Genomic DNA, 19,009 nt, shown 5'->3' with positions numbered 1-19,009 from the left:
AAGAACACAGCCCTGGAGCGGCTCTGCAGCAGTTGCCCCAGCGCTCGGTCAGCAGACACGTGAGCGTCCTCACATTCTCCCGCACGCCCCGCCCACCACGCCGCCCCCGCCCCCAGCTCCCAGGGAACCACCTCTCTCTTGGGGAGAGGCTGTGGGGCTGTGCAAGCCCCGTCACCTTTTGCTCCAGGCAATTCCCCTCGTCTAGGTAAAGCCACTCCTCTTACCATCCCTGGGAGTGGGACGTCAGCGGTTTCTTTGCACACAAGACGTTGTGTGGGGGCATTTCAGGGCGGCCCAGCCACAGCAGGCGGGATCACGCCATGTCTAGCAGTAGGACCCCTCTAGTACCGAGCTCCTTCAGCTGTAGCCCCGAGGGCCACAGGTGGGCTGCAGGGTGCGCTGGGGTGGGGCTTCCAGGGCTGCAACCACTCGGAGCCTCTCCCCCACAGGCACAGGTTTCTGCAGACCAGAGACAAAGCCGCACTTTGTGGTGCGCGCACAGCGTCCACGGGGCTTGCAGCCAGCAGTGGAAACGTGCAGCTTTTCCATTAACTGTACCCTCTCCTCCCCTGTGACGACGACGACGGCCACCAGACGCCTCTGAATCTGGGTGGGTCGGGAGAAGCTGTAAAACCCCAGCCCATTAAACCGCTGATGAGTCGCAGGTTTCTGAGCGTGGAGACCGCGTCTGGGGTGACCTCAACCCACGTGAGAGCTGAAAGGCAGGGAGGGGCCGGGACCCCACCCCCAACTGCCCCAAGTGACCTTGCAAGCAGTTTTTGGATTCACCCACTTGCCTTTCCCTCTACGTTCTACTCAAATACAGACACAATCCTCTTCAAGCTCAATATGTCTTTCTAGTTGGGGGCTCGTCTTTTTTAAAGGGGTCTTCCGCCTCTCGGGCCCCCCCGCCCTGCTGCAAGTCTGTCCACACACCTCCCCCTTCCCTGCTCGGAGCCAGATCCGAAACAAGCCCCCACTCTACAATCCCAAACCGGGAAGGAGCGGGCAAGTAGGAGGAGGAGGAGAAGGAGGAGGAGGAGGAGGGAGGCCGGTTTTCCTGGAACCCTTATTAAATCAACTTTCCAAGGACAGCCAGAAACTCCAGGCCCCCACCGGGTCCCACAGGAGCTTTTGCAGCCGGCGGCTAGGGTTGCGTGCAGCTGGGGGAGGGGCTAGGCGCGCACACAACTCGGGCCAAGTCTTTCTAGTGGGGACCGGCTCGCAGTGTGAGCAGGGCTTTTGCGTCGTCCTTTCCAACTTTCCGACAAACCCTTTAATACACAGATTATACTTTTTTTTGTTGAGGACAATAGCAGCATTATTACTTAATAACCAGCAGGGTAAAGACCACACTTGACATCTGTAAGGTTCTTTATAGTTCTTTAGAGGTCCCCACGGACCTCACGGTCACAGCGGGCCTCTGAGGGTGGCAGGAGACAGGACGGGAGGAAGACGCAAAGCTGAAGTGACACTCTCAGATGGGGACACCAAGCTTTGCCACCCAAGTCCTGCTGGGTCCCAGGAAAATGGACACACAACTTCCACTGACTGCTCACCAGCTACGTAGAGGCACGGTTCTCAGATTCTCATGTGACACAAGGACCGGGCGAGCACCTGCCCATTCATTCGCCATACAGTTCATGCAGATGCACAGACAGGAACGTTCCAGCAAGCCGACATCGCTAAGAAGTACACCCGGCATTCGAACCACGTCAGTCGAGGGAAAACTTGCGCACAAATGTTCATGGCAGTTTTATTAATAACGGCCCAAGCCGCTGACAACCCCACCAGCCATAGGGTTATAGGGGTAGGTTATATGCAATTCCTGTACCATTTCACAGCAGGGACCTAGGTCTCTGCACACAAGGTGTCATGGCATGAGATGAAATTCTGGAGCTCATCTATGGTGACTGGAAGTACGGCAGTGGCATCCGGGGCTCTGTGCCAAAGGCAGCTGACTACACAGGGGCATCAGATAAGGGCCTGGGGCAATAGCTATCTCTCTTGACTAAGGTGGTAGCTGCATGGAGTATAGACAGGTACCCAAACGCATCAAAATGCACACTTAACAAATTGGGTATTTTACATGTATGAATTACACCTTCACAGCCGAGGAAGGCTGCCAGGATATCCTGACCACGCTCTCCTCGAGCCCTCCTGGCCACCCTGCACATCATATCTAACAACCTCAACTTCCTCTGGAGCTTGCAGGCCGTCAGCCACTGCGGCTGGAGTTCCACAGGTCGGATCAGATTGGCAGCAAATACTGGGGAGGAAGAGGGACGCAGGTTCCTGGCCCTGTCTGTGATGGCTGCAGGGGTTGAAAGCAATCCCAGGGGCCGGCGCTGTGGTGTAGCGGGTAAAGCCACTGCATGCAGTGCCGGCATCCCATATGGGCGCCAGTTCAAGTCCCGGCTTACTCCACTTCTGATCCAGCTCTCTACTATGGTCTGGGAAAAACAGCAGAAGATGGCCAAAATGCTTGGGCCCCTGCACCCATTTGGGAGACCTGGAAGAAGCTCCTGGCTCCTGGCTTCGGATCGGCGCAGCTCCAGCCATTGCGGCCAACTGGGGAGTGAACCAGTAGATAGAAAGACCCCTCTCTCTCTCTGCCTCTCCTCTCTCTAACTCCGACTTTCAAATAAAAATAAATACATACATCTTTTTAAAAAAAAAAGTGACAGCAATCCCAAGATCTGGTGCTGGCTGGGCAGCGAGGCCTGTATGCCTACCCTGCTGTGGAGGTCATAATAACCCAAAGGGGTTTTCCGAGGTCCTGGGAGCGTGGCTCAGCAACAGTGCTTTGGACGTGAACTTTGCAAAGTTGCCAGCAGTCCTAGCCCCAAACCTACACAGGGAACCCCAGCCTTGTCCCAGTGGTTCTGTTGCAGAACCAGGAAGCTTGGGGTGGTGGGAGAAGTAGGAGAAGGGAATCCAACCTGGCCAGCCACCCCCTGGAATCTTTGAGTGGAACGGACATGCAGCCAGAGTGGGCACAGGAACCACAAGCTAAGCATGGACTGGGGCCTGATGAAGGGAGCTTCAGAGCCACAGGGATCTGTTCTGGTCCCATTGGAGGCCAGAGGCGACTGGGGGAGGGGGCGTTGACAATGCCAAGAGCGGTCAGCAGACAGCTGAAGGTTTGAATAACCGAGGAAATTTCTGAATAATCACTTTATGAAGTCACCTGCGTGGGCCTTTGGGGCAGTCGTTAAATCACCTCTGGAGTGCCTGGGTTCAAGTCCCTGCTGAGTTCTCCGTCCCACCCCCGCTGCCAATGCTGCCCCCCCACCCACCTGGAGACCCCCAGGACTGAACTCCTGCCTCCTGGCTTTGGCCTTCTGGACATTAACGGGCCTTTGGGGGCTGAGCTGGCAGATGGGTGGTCTCTTCCTCTTGAAATAAAAGTTTTAAAACAAAACAAAAAAAATAAGTAAATTCTACTTCAATGAAGCTGGTTTTTAAAATGGCAATCTGACTCCAGGCTTCCCTGCTGCACAAGCCCCGGGCAGTCCTTGCCTCCCTGCCCTACCTCCCTCCTGTCCACAGAGCCAGCACAGTACCACTCTCCACCCACAGATTCGGCCAACTGCAGATGGCAAATACTCAGAGCAAAAAGGTGCTCGGTACTGAACAGATACGGAATTCTTTTCTAGGTGTTAGAAGTAAGCTAGAGGGGCTGGCACTGTGGCGCAGCAGGTTAAAGCCCCAGCCTGCAGTGCCAGCATCCCATATGGGCGCCGGTTCAAGTCCTGGATGCTTCACTTCTGAGCCACTTCCCAACTAATGCACTTGGGAAAAGCAGTAGAAGACAGTCTAAGGGTACAGATACCCTTATGGGAGACCTGGAAGAAGCTCCTGGCTCCCAGCTTCGCGTGGCTCAGCCCCCGGCCACTGCAGCCATCTGGGAAGTGAACCAGCGGATGGGAGACTTCTCTCTGTTAACTCTGACTGACCTTCAGCCCCGGCCCCACTCTCCGTCCCCACCTCTGGGTCCTTCCCCAGGCTGGACCCACAGCCAGCAGCTTCACTGACCCTCCTCTACTCCTGCCCACTGGACTCCGTTATGTTCCACCCTGGGACAGCCCCCTTCCTGCTGGGAAGTGCTCAGCCCTGACACTCAGTTTTGTTTTCTGCCTCCACCCTCTGAACCTGGGCTGCAAAGAGTTTGTTAGGAGAAGGTTGAGTTTTTCTTTTAAAAAGAAAGTGTTGGGGCCGGTTGTGGCAGGTTACCACCCCATGTGGCACTGGTTCGAGTCCCGGATCCTCCATTTCTGATTCAGTTCCCTACTTATGCACCTGGGAAAGCAGTAGAAGATGGCCCAAGTGCGTGGGCCCCTGCACCTGCGTGGGAGACTCGGAGGAAGCTCCTGGTTCCTGGCCCAGCCCTGGCCATTGCGGCCATTTGGGGACTGAACCAGCAGATGCAAGATTCTCTGTCTCTCCCTCTCTCCGTGTAACTCTACCTTTCAAATAAACAAATACATCTTTAAAAAATAAATAAAAAGTGTTTTAGGTTATGGCGCTTTAGGTTCCATCATTCACATTCTCAAAACCTCGCCCAAGCCCTGCGTGTTCTTGAATTCACTTGTGACTGCACGGTGGCTGATCCAAATCTCTTCTACTTCCTGCAAGCCTCACACCCTGACTCACGCCCACTCACTCTTGTCTCTGTCACTTGTCACATCCCACCTACTTAACCCCACACATTCTATTTCTAGAGTCTTTGCTATTTTTTTCTTGCCTGTATAGTCTCACAGCCCCCACCCAAGGTTCCTAACCTCACCTCTAGACATTCAGAACTAACGTCTAACCCATCTTTCTGACAGGGGTGGCAGAGCTGCCGTAACTGCTGGCATCTCACAAACACGTGGGCACTTCCAAAAGTCTGCAGGTGGGGCAGTGTTGTTGGGGTGCATGGGGGGAAACTGCCAGCTTGGGACACAGGCAACCCTGAGGATGCCAGAGTGCCTGGTTCGAGTCCCAGCTACTCGGCTTCCAATACAGCTCCCTGCTAATGTGCCAGGGAACCAGCAGATGATGGTCCAAGTACTTAGGTCCCTGCCTCCCATGTGGGAAACCTACACAGAATTTTAGGTTCCTGGCTGGCTATTGCGGGCATTTGGGGAGTGAACCGATGGATGGAAGATCTCTCTCCCTCTTTCTCTCTCTTTCACTCTGCCTTTCTAATAAATCAATAAATCTTTTAAAAAAATTCTCTGGAAATGAAATTAAGTAAGTTTATTTTGGTGCACAACAATCTGAAATCCATGCATATGAGAGTCTTCAAAAAATTCGTGGAAAATGTGTATCATGAAAATACCACACATGAATTTCAAAATATTTTGCAACAAAATAAATATTTTTAATTCTGTTTCCAACAACTTTAAAAACAATTAAAAAAACAAAGCAAAGAGATGGAAAGAAGGGAGGGGGTGGGAAAAGGGAGGAACAGATAGGGATGAGGAGAAAGGGGAGGGGCGGGGGGGGAGGGGGAGAGAGAGAGAGAGAGAGAGTGAGCTATGTATGCTCGTTTTCCCGTCCACTGGTTCACTCCCCAAATGCCCACAATGACCCAGAGCTGAGGAAAGCAGCCAGACACTCAGTGCAGGTCTCTCTCCCATGTGGGTGACTTCAGCCATCACAACCTGCTGCTTCTGGGGTCTGTGTTAGCAGGAAGCTGGGGTCAGAGGTAGAGCAGTCAATCAAACTCAGGTGCCTCTGATCCGGTAGCTTAACTGTTAGGTTAAATACTCACCTGCTACAGACTTTTGGAAGTAGTTTTGTAAACGCTCTCTCCGTTAATCCTTCATTAGCATTCCCATTTTATAGCTGAGCAAACCGAGGCCTGCTACGTCTGAGTAATCCATCGAGATGAGTACCACAGCTAACACGTGATACAGCAGGCTGCAAGAGCAGGTCCACCTGGCCAGGTCCCTCCTCTCACCAAATTCATTTCCTGAGAGTTGGCTCATGTCCCTGCTTAGAACATTGTAGGCGGCCAGCGCCGTGGCTTAACAGGCTAATCCTCCGCCTTACGGCGCCAGCACACCGGGTTCTAGTCCTGGTCGGGGCGCCGGATTCTGTCCCGGTTGCCCCTCTTCCAGGCCAGCTCTCTGCTGTGGCCAGGGAGTGCAGTGGAGGATGGCCCAAGTGCTTGGGCCCTGCACCCCATGGGAGACCAGGAGAAGCAGCTGGCTCCTGCCATTGGATCAGCGTGGTGCACCGGCCACAGCGCGCCTACCGCGGCGGCCATTGGAGGGTGAACCAACGGCAAAAAGGAAGACCTTTCTCTCTGTCTCTCACACTATCCACTCTGCCTGTCAAAAAAAAAAAAAAAAAAAAAAAAAAGAACATTGTAGGCTTCCCAGCATCTACCCATGCACGTACGGTTTCTTCAGTGAGGCATTACGCTAACCAGATTACTGTTTCCCAGGTCCTCCGTTCTGCCTACACCTCTGACATCCTGCCTCTCTCTGCACCCTCACTCACACTGTTCAGCCTGGATGACTCCTCCTATCCCTTCCCAAGCTGCTACACGTCCTTCCACACCATCTCAGACTGACCTTGCATTTACTTTTCTCCGTCCCTGTCTCTCCCGCTCTGGGTCTCCAGCATGTTCTGGCTCAGCTCTTGCCTGCGGTCCCCAAATGCAACATGACCACGCCCACTCCAGCCACAGCACCTTCTAGAAAAGTCTCACAAGCTTCCCTGCTCCTTTGCCGCCACCAAGCAACTGAACACATTTTCACCCATCGCACAGGCCCCTGACAACCTTGACTGATGGTCCTGTAACCACAGCCCCATCCCACTGCCTGCCAACTTTCTCTATGTGACCGGGCACCGAGTCACAAGCCACACTATCCCTGGGCAGCAGGAATGCCCAAACACATGAGTTCTCAAAGTCCCTCAAATGCCACCAAGCACACAGGGCTTGCAATCTCCATGAAGCATTTCCACAACTCAAGCAAATCCCACAAGCAGTGAGCGGGTCCTGCCTGTTCATGAAAACCTCTCGGAATGTCCAACATGCCGTAGACCTCCGTGTCCTGCCACGTTTCCTGGTTCTCAATCTCTCCGAAATCCCTAAGACAGGTCATATCCAGAGCCAGCTGCTCAGCAGCCCCCCAAACAGAGCTTCTAAAACAGCGCCAAGGGAGGCCACGGCTGCCCCCTGCATAGAGGATGTGTCTTCCAAACAACTTTGTGGAAACCAGGTCTTTATCAAGCCCTCACCTCCTACAAAGTCCCCCATCATCCAACCCAAGTTCTAAACACAATTCACAGGCCACTCACTTGCCTGACAGCACCCAGTCCTATTTCTACACATCATGGAGGCTCAGGAGCTGGTTCCAGAGTCCCCTGGACGTCCTTCCCCAACTCCATCACCCCTGGAAAATGAATGCCACACCAGCCCTGGGACCCCAGCATCTGATGGGAGTTGGTTACACTTACAATCAGGGCACAACCAGCCCTAGCACCTCCTGAGTCTCTCCTAAGAGAAGAGAGCTCTCCGCTGCAGCCTTCTTGGGTCAGCCCCATCACCTGTTGCCAGCCCACCCTGGTCCCAAGGCCCCCTGGAGTGGGCAGACCTTCCGCCTGTGCCTTACCTTGTTCAGGCAAGGTGGGCGCTGGCCTGGCAGTACAGAGCGTGGCTGTGACCAGCACAGCCCAGAAGAGGAGACACTTCCAGCTCCACATCCCAGTTCTGCACTTAGAGATTGGTGACAAGGCTCCACATCTCCATGGATACTCCGCCTGGAGCTCGATCCGTTGTCTCAAGCTCACTCTGCAGGGCAAGAGGAGAGCAAGATGTTAGGAGGGTTGGGCTGGGGGAGAGGGCAAGGAGAGAGAGCAGTAAAGCAGGTCGCACGGCCACCCGGTAGAGAGGGACAACTCCTTAATTAAAGCACAAGCAAGAACTGTGATCTTAATTAGACGGGGAAGGGGGGTGCTTTTTAAGATTTATTTATTTATTATTTGAAACACAGAGGGATAGAGATTTTCCATCTGCTGGTTCATTCCCCAAATGCCCACAACAGGGGCCAACACTGTGGCATAGCAGGTTAAGCTGCCGCCTGCGACACTGGCATCCCAGATGGGCACCGGTTCAAGACCTGGCCGCTCTACTTCCAATCCAGCTCCCTGCTAACGCACCTGGGAAAGCAACCAGAAGATGGCCCAAATGTTGGGGCCCTTGCACCCACATGGAAGACCCAGCATGAATCTCCTGGATCCTGGTTTCCATCTGGCCTAGCTCTGGCCATTGTGGCCAGCTGGGGAGTGAACCAGCGGATGGAAGACCTCTCTCTCTCTCTCTCTCTCTCTCTCTCTCTCTCTCTCTCTTTCTGTAACTCCTTCAAACGTAAATAATTACTTTAAAAAACAAAAAGTTCCAAATAGCTTGGGAGCCAGGATTCACAAGTCTGGTATTGCAATTGCAGAAGACTTCAATGTGTTGATGATGCTCGCCCCTTAAGACGTCACCCCGCCCAGGGCAAACCAATCCCTCGAGTGAGAAAAGGAGATGAAAAACTGGGGAAAGAGCCAAGGACTAGGAAAAGGGAGCGAAGTGCAGGAACAACTAGTTAGTCACAGGAATAGGTTACTAAGATGCTGTACCTCTCTGGACCAGTGCAGTGAGGGAAGTTGAAAAAAAAAAATCGCCTCCAGGGTTTTCTTCCGCCTGCACTGGCACTCTAGCTCCAACAGATCCCCACTGAGAACACATCCCTCACCAGCTGCAGGAAGCAAGGGGTGAAGCTGGCGTCCCCAGGAAAGGAGTCCAGGAGCCAGGGTGGGGGCAGGGCTGGCTGCAGCCTGCAGGGCTCTCCAGGACAGATTCTAAGGGAAGAGCAGCCCTGGCCCCTCCTCCAGGTCTAGAGCAGAATGCAAAACCATTCCCTAAACTCTCAAGTTGCTGTTCAACTTGACCAAGTGATGAGATCTCAAGTGTGGGGGTGCCCATCTCTGGCTTCCAGGTGGCTTTTGTCCTAAATGCTCCAGGGAACCATCCAAGTTATTCAGAGAATCCACTCCCCGGAACATGCCCTAATGTGGCACTCCAGCCCCGCCTCCCCCGGAGCCAGGCAGGGCCCCCTCTCCAGTGAGTCAGTTCCCGCTGGCAGAAAACCCCCGAATTCTTGGCTTCGTTCAGGTGCCCTCGGCCAGCAAGATCCACAGACACCACCACTAGCTCCATGTAGCTCGATAGAATGCTTAAAAATTGCATATCAGAAGATGAGCAAACAATTCTTCCATCTTCCAAAGTGTAGGAAGAGAAAAAAGGAAAATATTTTTTAGAGTACTTATTTGAGAGGCAAAGTGACACACACACACACACACACACAGAGAGAGGGAAAGAGAGAGAGAAGGAAGGAGAGAGGGAGATCTCCCATCTGCTGGTTCACTCTCCAAACTGCTGGGCCAGGACTAAGCCAGGAGCCTGGATCTCCATCTGGGTCTCCCATGTATACCCCATGGATACAGGGGCCCAAGCACTTGGGCCACATCCTCTGCTGCCCTGCCAAGTACATTAGCAGGGAGGTGGATTGGAAGCGGAGCAGCCGGAACTGGAAACAGGGCTCATTTGGGATGCAGAAGATGCAGGCATGGCTTAACCCATAGTTCCCCAAGTACTGACCAGGGAGGGAAATAAGTGTTAACTGCATAGCTACCATGGGCCAAGCCTGCACTGGGTACAATTAATTTATAACCATACAACTTCATTCATTCCTCACTATAAATTTAGGGGGGAAAGGAATCAGTTCCCTTTAAGCAATGGAGAAATCCAGACACAAAGAGGTTAAGAACTTTGCCTAAGGACAAACGCCAGGCCTCTTATCACCCAGGTTTTCAGAGGTTAAGAGGACAGGGTGGAGACAATCAAACCAGGATAATTAGCTCAGTCTGGTACAAACTCGTGGTCTCTAATGGGGATCCCATATCTTTAAAAACAAAAGTAGATGAAAGAGGCTTGATTCCTTCAGAAAGAAGGACCCTCAAAAGCACCTCACATAAGGTTTATCAGGATATAAGAAGAGGCTCCGACCTGGGCCTGGGATAGAAACAACGCTTGCCTAGGGGTTGCCATTGTGGCACAGCTGGTTAAGCTACTGCTTGCAACAGCAGCATCCCTTGTTGTAGTCTGAGCCACTCAGCTAGTCCAGCTCCCTGCTGATGCACCTGGAAAAGCAGCGGAAGATGGCCCATGTGTTCAGAGACCCGGATGGAGTTCTGGGCTCTTGGCTTTGGCCTTGGCCCAGCCCCAGCTGAGCAGTGCAGCCATCTGTCTCCCTCATTCTGTCTTTCAAATAAAATCTTTTAAAAATGAAACTTTGTATGACAACATCTGTAAATCCACAACTCACATCTTACTGACATCCCAACGATACACCACACTGATGCCTGCCTGTCACCCGGACAGGCTAAGAACACCTGATTCCCAAGATGACCCCGCAGAGAATGGAAATTCAGCATCCTGGGAAAAGGGTGGTATCACCTTGAGATGATTAAGCTTGGCTGTGACTGTGACAGACTGGCAGCTGCCAAGGCCACTCACTCACTCACTCTGTCTCCTGAAAGCCTGCCTTTCTCACAGGTGTGGGCTGGCTGCAGGCACACTAGCAGCTTCCTCCCCCTGCTCATTCCAAAACAAAGATGCAAAAATCTCTTCCTCTCCTACCCCTCTGAGTCTCAGGTTTCACAGCCATAAAGACAAGGATGGTGCAAGAAACCGTGGCCTCCTGGCACCAGCTCCTGCAGTGAGAGGGTGCGTGGCACACACCCCACTCCACACACCTGCAGTGACACAAACCAGTCTGCCGCCTCCTCCTTCCTCTCACCTTTTTCACCTTCTACTAATTAATGAATTCTTGAAATCCCTCAGGAACAGCCTCCTTCCTTCACTCCCTGACAGATGTGACCTGCAGCCTCACAGGTGCACACAGCAGCTTCCGCGGAGACCCTGCAGCTGGCTGCCCCTTCTCCCCGGCTCTCCAATATCAGGCTCAACCCTCCTGGGTGGGAGGGAGGTCCTTGGCGTGGCGTGAAACGGGGAAGGGAACGCGGCATCTCTTCTCCCACATAGGAGGAGCTAAACGGGCAGCGCGGGTGGATGTGCCTGCTGCCTCCCTTCCAGAGTAGGAATTCAACCTAAGACAGGAGAGCCTCTGGTGAGGAAGTGGTGGCCAGCTCCTGTGACCCCGCAACGCCCCCAGGTTCTAAGAGCACAGATCCTATGAACATCAGATCCATCAAAAAGTGATGTAAGGGCCGGCGCCGTGGCTCACTAGGCTAATCCTCCGCCTTACGGCGCCGGCACACCGGGTTCTAGTCCCGGTCGGGGCACCGATCCTGTCCCGGTTGCCCCTCTTCCAGGCCAGCTCTCTGCTGTGGCCAGGGAGTGCAGTGGAGGATGGCCCAAGTGTTTGGGCTCTGCACCCCATGGGAGACCAGGAGAAGCACCTGGCTCCTGCCATCGGAACAGCGTGGTGCGCCGGCCGCAGCGCGCTACCGCGGCGGCCATTGGAGGGTGAACCAACGGCAAAGGAAGACCTTTCTCTCTGTCTCTCTCTCTCACTGTCCACTCTGCCTGTCAAAAAAAAAAAAAAAAAGTGATGTAAGGAGAACTAGCAGGTGAGCTGGTGGCCAACTCTTTTTCCTTCTGTTCACTAGATAAAGTCACAAGGGAATCTGCCTTCTACAGTCGCTTAGCCTAAGCCTTGGAGGCAAAAGTGTTTGCCCTGCCTGTATCACCAGGGGTTATAAGCATGAGACCTGGTGTAGGCGCCTGCTATTCAAACCCTAGGAATTGCAAACATTGTCCTTTGAGTCACTTCTTGATAGCTCTCTTAGGAGAGGACCTGAACTTCCTGCTTCTCCAAAGGTATTTCTCACTCTCCACCTTCATACCCTACACTTCCAACCTAGCTAAACATAGTGGTCCCTATCCACATGTGGCTGCCCAGCCCTGGCATGTGCTCTAAGTGAAGAATACACATCAGATCCTGAAAAAAAACAGAGCATCAAGTATCCTACAAGGACCAGCACTGTAGCACAGCAGGTAAAGCCACCACCTGCAAAGCCTGTATTCCACATAGATGCCAGTTCGAGACCCAGCTGCTCCACTTCTGATCCAGCTCCCTGCTAATGCACCTGGGAAAGCAGTGGAGGTCAGCCCAAGTGCTTGGGCCCCTGCACCCACATGGGAGACCATGAAGAAGCTCCTGGCTTCAGTCTGTCTTGGCCCTGGCCATTGTTGCAGACACTTGGGGGGTTAAATCAGCCGATGGAAGATTCTCTCGCTCTCTGTAACTGTGCCTTTCAAAAATATACAAAATTTAGGCCGGCACCGTGGCTCAATAGGCTAATCCTCCGCCTTGTGGCACCGGCACACCGGGTTCTAGTCCCGGTTGGGGCGCCGGATTCTGTCCCGGTTGCCCCTCTTCCAGGCCAGCTCTCTGCTGTGGCCCGGGAAGGCAGTGGAGGATGGCCCAAGTGCTTGGGCCCTGCACCCGCATGGGAGACCAGAAGCACCTGGCTCCTGCCTTCGGATCAGCGCGGTGTGCCTGCCGCAGCACACCGGCCGCGGCAGCCATTGGAGGTTGAACCAACGGCAAAGGAAGACCTTTCTCTCTCTCTCTCACTGTCCACTCTGCCTGTCAAAATATATATATATATATATACACACACACACAAAATGTTTAAAAAGAATATCCTACAAACACATGTTCAGGTGGCAATATTTAGGATATATTGGGTTACATCAAGCATATAATTAAAATCTAGTAAAAATTAGTTTCACCCATTTCTTTTTACTTTGTTTCAAATGCGGCTACTAGAACATCTAAGATTATGGGGGGAAGGGCGCCCCAGTGTTGCCGTCGTGTATGTTAAACTGACCGCCATGTCAGCACCCCATATGAATCCCAGCTGCTCCACTTGCGATCCAGTCCCCTGCTAATGACCTGGGAAAGCAGCAGAAAATGGCCCAAATGCCTGGAGCCCTGCCTTCCACATGCAACATGCAGACAGAGTTCCAGGCTCCTGGCTTCAGCCTGGCCCAGCCCCGGCTGGGGCAGCCATTTGGGCAATGATCCAGCAAATGGAAGCTCTTTTCTCTCTCCGTAACTACCTTTCAAATAAAATCTTAAACAACAAACAAACAAAAACTGTCTTGCCCTTTAAGAAAAAAAAAAATCTAAACTTACTTGTGTCTCATGTCCTGTTTCCATGGGACAGCACAGCTTGGGGCACCACCAAGCCTTCCCTCCTTCCCTCTGCAATGGGGCAAGTCTTCCCCATCCTCTGAGCCCGGTCTTGAGAAACTAGCTCTTTCCCTAAGTCTTTTCTTGAGCCTTCAAGATGAAGGACCTCATTCTTCAGAATTTCCAAAACACATAAGCAGCCTCTCTCTTGCAGTGTTTACATCGTCTTATATGATTGCTATTTACGTTCCCAGCTCTCTCCCCACGCTGCTTCTGAGCAGGATCTGTGTCTACCCACCTTCCGCAGACACCCTCAGCATGGGGGCCAGCGCTGTGACACAGTGAGTTAGGCTGACGCCTGGGACACAAGCATTCCATGTGGGGTGCCGGCTCCAGTGCGGGCTGCTCAGCTTCCAACCCAGCTCCCAGCTAACAGCTAACAGCGGAAGATGATCCAAGTATGTGAGTCCCTGCCACCCATGTCCTGGGCTCTTGGCTTTGGCCTGGCCCAGCCCTGGCTGTTGCAGCTGTTTGAGGAGTGAACCAGCAGATGCAAGATCTCCCTCCCTCCCTCTGTCACTCTGCATTTCAAATACATAAATAAACCTTTCCTAGCACATAGGGTGTACAGAGCAGATGCCGGCCTATTTGTTAAGCAGATACATAGATGAATGAAAGAAAAAGATGCTGATTGATAAAAAAAACTGAGAGAGTCTTCCAGAAAGCAGATTGAGGACACCACAGAAAATCAATAGCCAGTCCGTTTGCCAGCCACACTGTTTTCCAATGAATACCTATGGGAAATGTTCAAGCCATTCTGATTCCTCAGAATTGAGGAAACAGCACCAAAACATAAACCCCTCTAGCTAGGGGTAAGGCTGACTTCTTATCATCACTCTTCCCAAAAGGGCTCTCTCTACTTAACGCTAACAGGGCAGGGCAAGCACTTAATCAACATTTGAAAACAGTCCCGAAGCTCAGCTTGCAAAATTTTAGCTGGTCCAAGGGAAAATGGTAACTGTTTATTTTGAGTCTCCATAAAAAGTGTCCAGATGTCCTTGAACTAATAAGTATACCCCAAAAATTAGGAACAAGTAAACCTTAATTGCTCCACATCGTCTAGGAAAGTTTGCTATGGAAGACAGGATATATGAAGGTACTTCAAAAAAAAAAAAATTTGTGGAGCAATGGGATTAAGAGATACATTTTGCTACTAAAAATGTTTGAAATCCACCCAACACATAGTTTCCATGGATTTTTTGGAGACCCCTTGCAGGCATGGATTTACGAACTATTCTGCACATTCCAACTTCTGGAGCGCCCTGTGCTAGTGAACCATCGCCACACTGATAAGAGGGGGTCACCGCGGTGAATGCTCTCTCCCTAGGTGGGGGACGAGGGGCAGCTGTGGTGAGCAGCCTCTGTGCAGGGTAGATGCAAACGTGCCAGGCCACGTCTGGTCTTAAATCCTCTGTGCAAACACCAGAAATCTCTGCATCTGGGCTCCCAGCAGCGCCTGCCGCCCCGCTGGACTCTAGAAAGCTCTGGGGAGGGCAGATGCAAGGCAAATTTCCCCAGAGGAAATTAAACTCATCTTGTGGGACGGGAGGACCCTTTCAGAACAGGACGCTGGAATCCATCCTGAGTCCCTTTGCTCCAGAAGCCAAGAGGCTCCAGCTTTCCTGGGGCGCGCTTTCACGGACATCCATCTGGATGGAAGAGACTTTAAAAATGGAGGCAAGAAAAAAAAAAAGCATCCAAAGGAGCTTCCTGCTAAGATCCCAAGCTAGCATGAGGAAATAAATGTTCAACACCCCCAAAACAAGCAAAAAGCACTGCACTAAAGCAAAACCCAAGGATCTTCCTGGGTGCCCAAGGCTGGATTCAATCTTCCTGCCCTCGGAGTCCATCAGAAACAACAGTAGACAAGAGAGATACCTGGGTGCACCCTAACCCTTTCCAAAGTTGGGGTGGGTAAGACAGCATCTACCACGCTGCCTCTCCACTTCTACCCGGGGTGTGGGGGGGGGATTTTTGCTTCACTTCCTACACTTGATCTTAGCCAAAAGGCCGAGAAGCGATTTTGCTTCACTTCCTATGCAAAAGGCACCTAGCGTTAGCTTCCAACACCCTTCCGGGCCAGATTCTCAAAGACTTGTCTACTTTGGAACCCAAGGCAGTGGTGCTCACTCTGGCTCAAATCCCATTGTGAAAATACCTGTCCCCCCCCCCTCCCCCGGCATGGAAAAATCAGGCAGTGAAATAAAAGCCTACAGGGGCTCTGGATCCACGACCCTCATTAAAAAGCTGACACCCAGCTATGACTAAGAGTCAATGCAACAGATTATTTCAAAGAGAGCCCGGGCACCAATGCAATGCACAACCATCCCAGCTGGAGCTGGGCCCCAAACACCCTGGCGCTTCTCCCAACCAACTGGGGGTGGCTGGTGGGAGTAGATACGTAAACAAGTCATTAGCGAGGCAGCCCGGGCGCGCAGACGGCGATGGCGAAGCCTGCCAGCCCCCCGGCCACTGCAAGGCAGGGAGAGACCCGGGCGTGGGGGTAATTAGCCAGACCAAGGCACGTCCCACGGGGCCCTGCTACTTAGCTCTTAAACAAGCCTCAGAGAGGAAACGCGAGCCTGGGCCGAGGGAGGAAAATGGCCACTTTCTACTAAACGGTCTCAAGGCTAAGGTTGTACAATTTAGACGGGATTCCAAAAAAAGCACTGGTCCGGAGGTGCAGCGGGCAGGGCACATCTGCGAAGGAAACAGTCACATAATTACCATGTCTAGAGAAAGTGCGAATTCATTACGGCCTCCAAAACTACCGCCCAGAGAAGGAAGCCAGGAGAAGTGTTTTCAATTTGAAGGCGACCGGGAAGAAGAGCGACCAACGCTCCCCACCCCGCACAACTCCTCCGGGCTCCAGGAACATCACAAAAAACCGACTGCACACTCCGATCCACCCCACCCCACCCAGACCCACTGGCAACCCCGTAGCCGGTCTTTTAGGAGTCACACGCCCCACTCGCGTTCCCGAGAGGGGGCTGCTGAAGCCCGGATCGCTCCAAGAGGACGCACCGGGACAAGCGCGCCCTGGGCGGCTGCAGCCGGGCTCGCCCCAGCGAGGCTGGGAAGGGGGCTCGGACGGGATAGTCAGGGGGCTCCTGGAAGGCCAGAAAGGGCAATGCTCCGGTTCCAGAAACTTCTTTCGGGGCCAGAGCTATTCACAAGCGCTACCCCCCACACACACCTACAACCCTGGCCCCGTCTGCCCCCAGATGGAGGACTTTCTGCAGAACCCACGCTAACCGCAGAGCACGCATTCACTCGATGGGATCCTCAGCAACTTGGGATCCAGGGTAACTTTTCCCTCTCCCCCACTTCCAAGTCTCGGGCAGAGTGCAGGAGAGGTGTGGCAGGGAAGAGCGTAAGAATCCCAGTTTTCGTCTGAGCAGGGGGAGGGGAGGAGGCACAGTAATAATGCGGCTGCCGGGTGCCCGTGTGGGGTGAAATGGAACCAGATGCGGCCGCGGCGTTTGGGAAAGGGGTGGAGGGGGGAGGCGGAGTGGAAGTGTTTTCCCAGGGGGGCCGACAGCTTTCGAGTCCAGAAGGGTGAAGCGAGCAAGCGCCCCCACCCCGCCCCCAGGTGTCTGGCCGCCTCCTAGGGGATGGAGTGTTTAATGGGGGCCCCATCCACGGTGTCAATGAATCCCTCTGCAAATGCGCGTTCAGGCCCCTCTCCCCCACCCCCCACCTCGGGACGCGCGGAGCCGAGGGCAGCGGGGGCTGGGCCGGAGGAGCAGCGCGCTCGGTAGTAGGCGACCCGCACCGGACAAAACCCCGTCCCTTCCCCCACACCTCCCAAAAGCAGGCCGACCCCGCCGCCGCCCAGGGCCGCGCGCCCTCTCCTGACCCAAGCCCGAGACCCTAAACGAGGTCCAAGTGGATCACCGCCTCTGGAAAGAGGAAGCCTCCCTCGCCCTCCGCTAACGCTGATTCAGCCCCTCGGTGACGACACCTTCTTAAAACCGATTCCCAAAGAAGCTAACCATCCCCTCCACTTCCTTCCCATCCCCATGCCCCCCAACCCGGACCCCAGACTTTTCCCGGAGGTGGAAATCGACTTAGAAAAATCCCGGATTCTTAAACGTTCCGCCCAAAAGCTACCTGCTGAATTGGGGTGGATCCCCACCAGCGGACCAAAAGGAGACGGAGTGGAATGTAACAACTTCCCCCCACCCCGCGCGCGCGCGCGCGCCCCCATCGCGCTGCCCACTCCCGCCCTCCTCCCCAGTCCGGGGGAAGCGAGGGCCTCCACGCCTTCGCCCCGGCCTGTCCCCGCCCGGGCTCACCGCGGAGCCCCCACCGCCGCCGCCACCGCCCCGCCAGCTCCCGAGCGCGAGTTGGCGGAAAAGTTGGGCGGCGGGACGCGCGCGGGGAGGGGGCGCAGCGGGCGACGCGCGCCGAGGGGCGGGAGGGGAGCCCGAAGAGGGGCGCAGAGCGCGGCGGAGGGCGCGGAGGGTGGAGCGGGCGGGTAGCGAGCGGAGGGAGGCGCCCGACCCGCTCTCGCTGCGGCGAGCGAGGTGCGCAGCCGAGAGGCTCCAGAGTCGGGGGCCGCGCGGGACGCCGAGCCAGCCGCGATCAGGGGGCGCCGCGGCTCTTACCTCCCTTGGCGCTGCGGTGCCGCCCCTGGAGAGTCCGCCGTGGCTTTTGCGGGCGGGCCGCTGCCCGCGCTCCCCGCTCCGGCCCGCCGCCCCCCGGGCTCCGTTCAGGTCCTGGCGGGGTCGCGAGAACCCAGTGGCCGGCGCTCGACTCCCGGTGGCGCTCGGTGCTCGGCGCCTCCAGCCCGGGCGGGAACAATGGAGCCGAAGCTGGTGCCCCGGAGGCGGGGCGGGGGGAGGGCTCCCGTCCGCCGCCCCGGGTCTCCAGACCCTGCGGCCCCCCTCTCCAAGAAGCCAGCGGCGGCGCCTCACGCCTCTTGCAGACCGGGCTCCATGGCCCTGCAGAGACCCTGGCGCCGCGGCGCGCCCGACTGCAGCACGGGTACGGTGCGCTCTGCGGGGCGCCTCTCGGACCGGAGAGAAAAGTCCTCGGGCTCTGCTGCTTTTCCAGCTGCGGCGCGCGCTCGCGGCCGGGAAGGCGAGGTCGCCGCAATGCGCTAGGCAGAGTCTCGGTCCCGTCCGGACGTGGCCGGCCGGTCCCCGGCACAGCCCGGGGCTCCTCCGCGCGCTGCGGCTGGACCGGCGCCGGGGCTCCCGCTCGCCGCCGCCCGCTGCCCGCTGGAGCGCTCGGAGCGCTGTGCGCCGGCGGGGCGCGAGGGCTCTCTCACTCCCACCCGCGCTGGTCCCTCCTCCTCCTCCTCCCCCTGCCGCTGCCTGCTGGGCCTTGTAGTTCCCGAGCCACGGCCCTGCGCTCGCCTGCAGTCCGGCCTCCCCCGGCCGCTGGCGCCCCCCTCCATCTGAGCGCCGCCGGGAGGGCGCCGGAGTTCCAGGCCGGCCGGGGGCTGAGGTCCGGGCACGGGCTGTGGCCCAGGGGGGGTTTGCGCGGTGGCGGTGCCCTCCAGTCTGACCCTGTACTTGGAGAAACGGTCGTCCCGCTCTAAATCTCGGTTTTCCCATCCGTAAAAGGGGCTGGTATGGCTTTCCAAGTCGCGCTGGGGAATGAGGGAGGGCCTGGCACGTTGTGAGCGCTCGATACACACAAACTGTCTTTACTCACGAGAAGGCCGCCCGTCTCCCCAGGCCTTTCCCCAGTTAGGTCGTCTGGTCCTACATGGCCGTTCTTGGCTTCCG

The 19,009-nt window shown here is 55.2% G+C and overlaps 1 protein-coding gene across 7 annotated transcripts in view; it reads right to left on the bottom strand.

The window, feature by feature from the left end:
- FGFR1 (fibroblast growth factor receptor 1) overlaps positions 1-17,981 on the bottom strand; it is a 54,118-nt gene extending 36,137 nt beyond the window's left edge. For 5 of the 7 annotated variants that reach the window (XM_062213609.1, XM_062213611.1, XM_062213612.1 and 2 more), the window contains exon 1: positions 7,614-7,788. In XM_062213609.1, coding sequence (XP_062069593.1) covers positions 7,614-7,704 — 91 coding nt within the window. In that variant the 5' untranslated portion in view covers positions 7,705-7,788. Of the gene's footprint in view, positions 1-7,613; positions 7,793-17,881 lie in introns of those variants that run through there. The other 2 variants (XM_062213615.1, XM_062213616.1) reach the window with 1 other exon arrangement.
- Between the last annotated feature and the right edge of the window lie 1,028 nt (positions 17,982-19,009).

Source organism: Lepus europaeus, chromosome 16, assembly GCF_033115175.1.
Source record: "Lepus europaeus isolate LE1 chromosome 16, mLepTim1.pri, whole genome shotgun sequence".
Classification (NCBI taxonomy): domain Eukaryota; kingdom Metazoa; phylum Chordata; class Mammalia; order Lagomorpha; family Leporidae; genus Lepus; species Lepus europaeus.
This window is presented reverse-complemented; position numbering and strand designations above follow the sequence as displayed.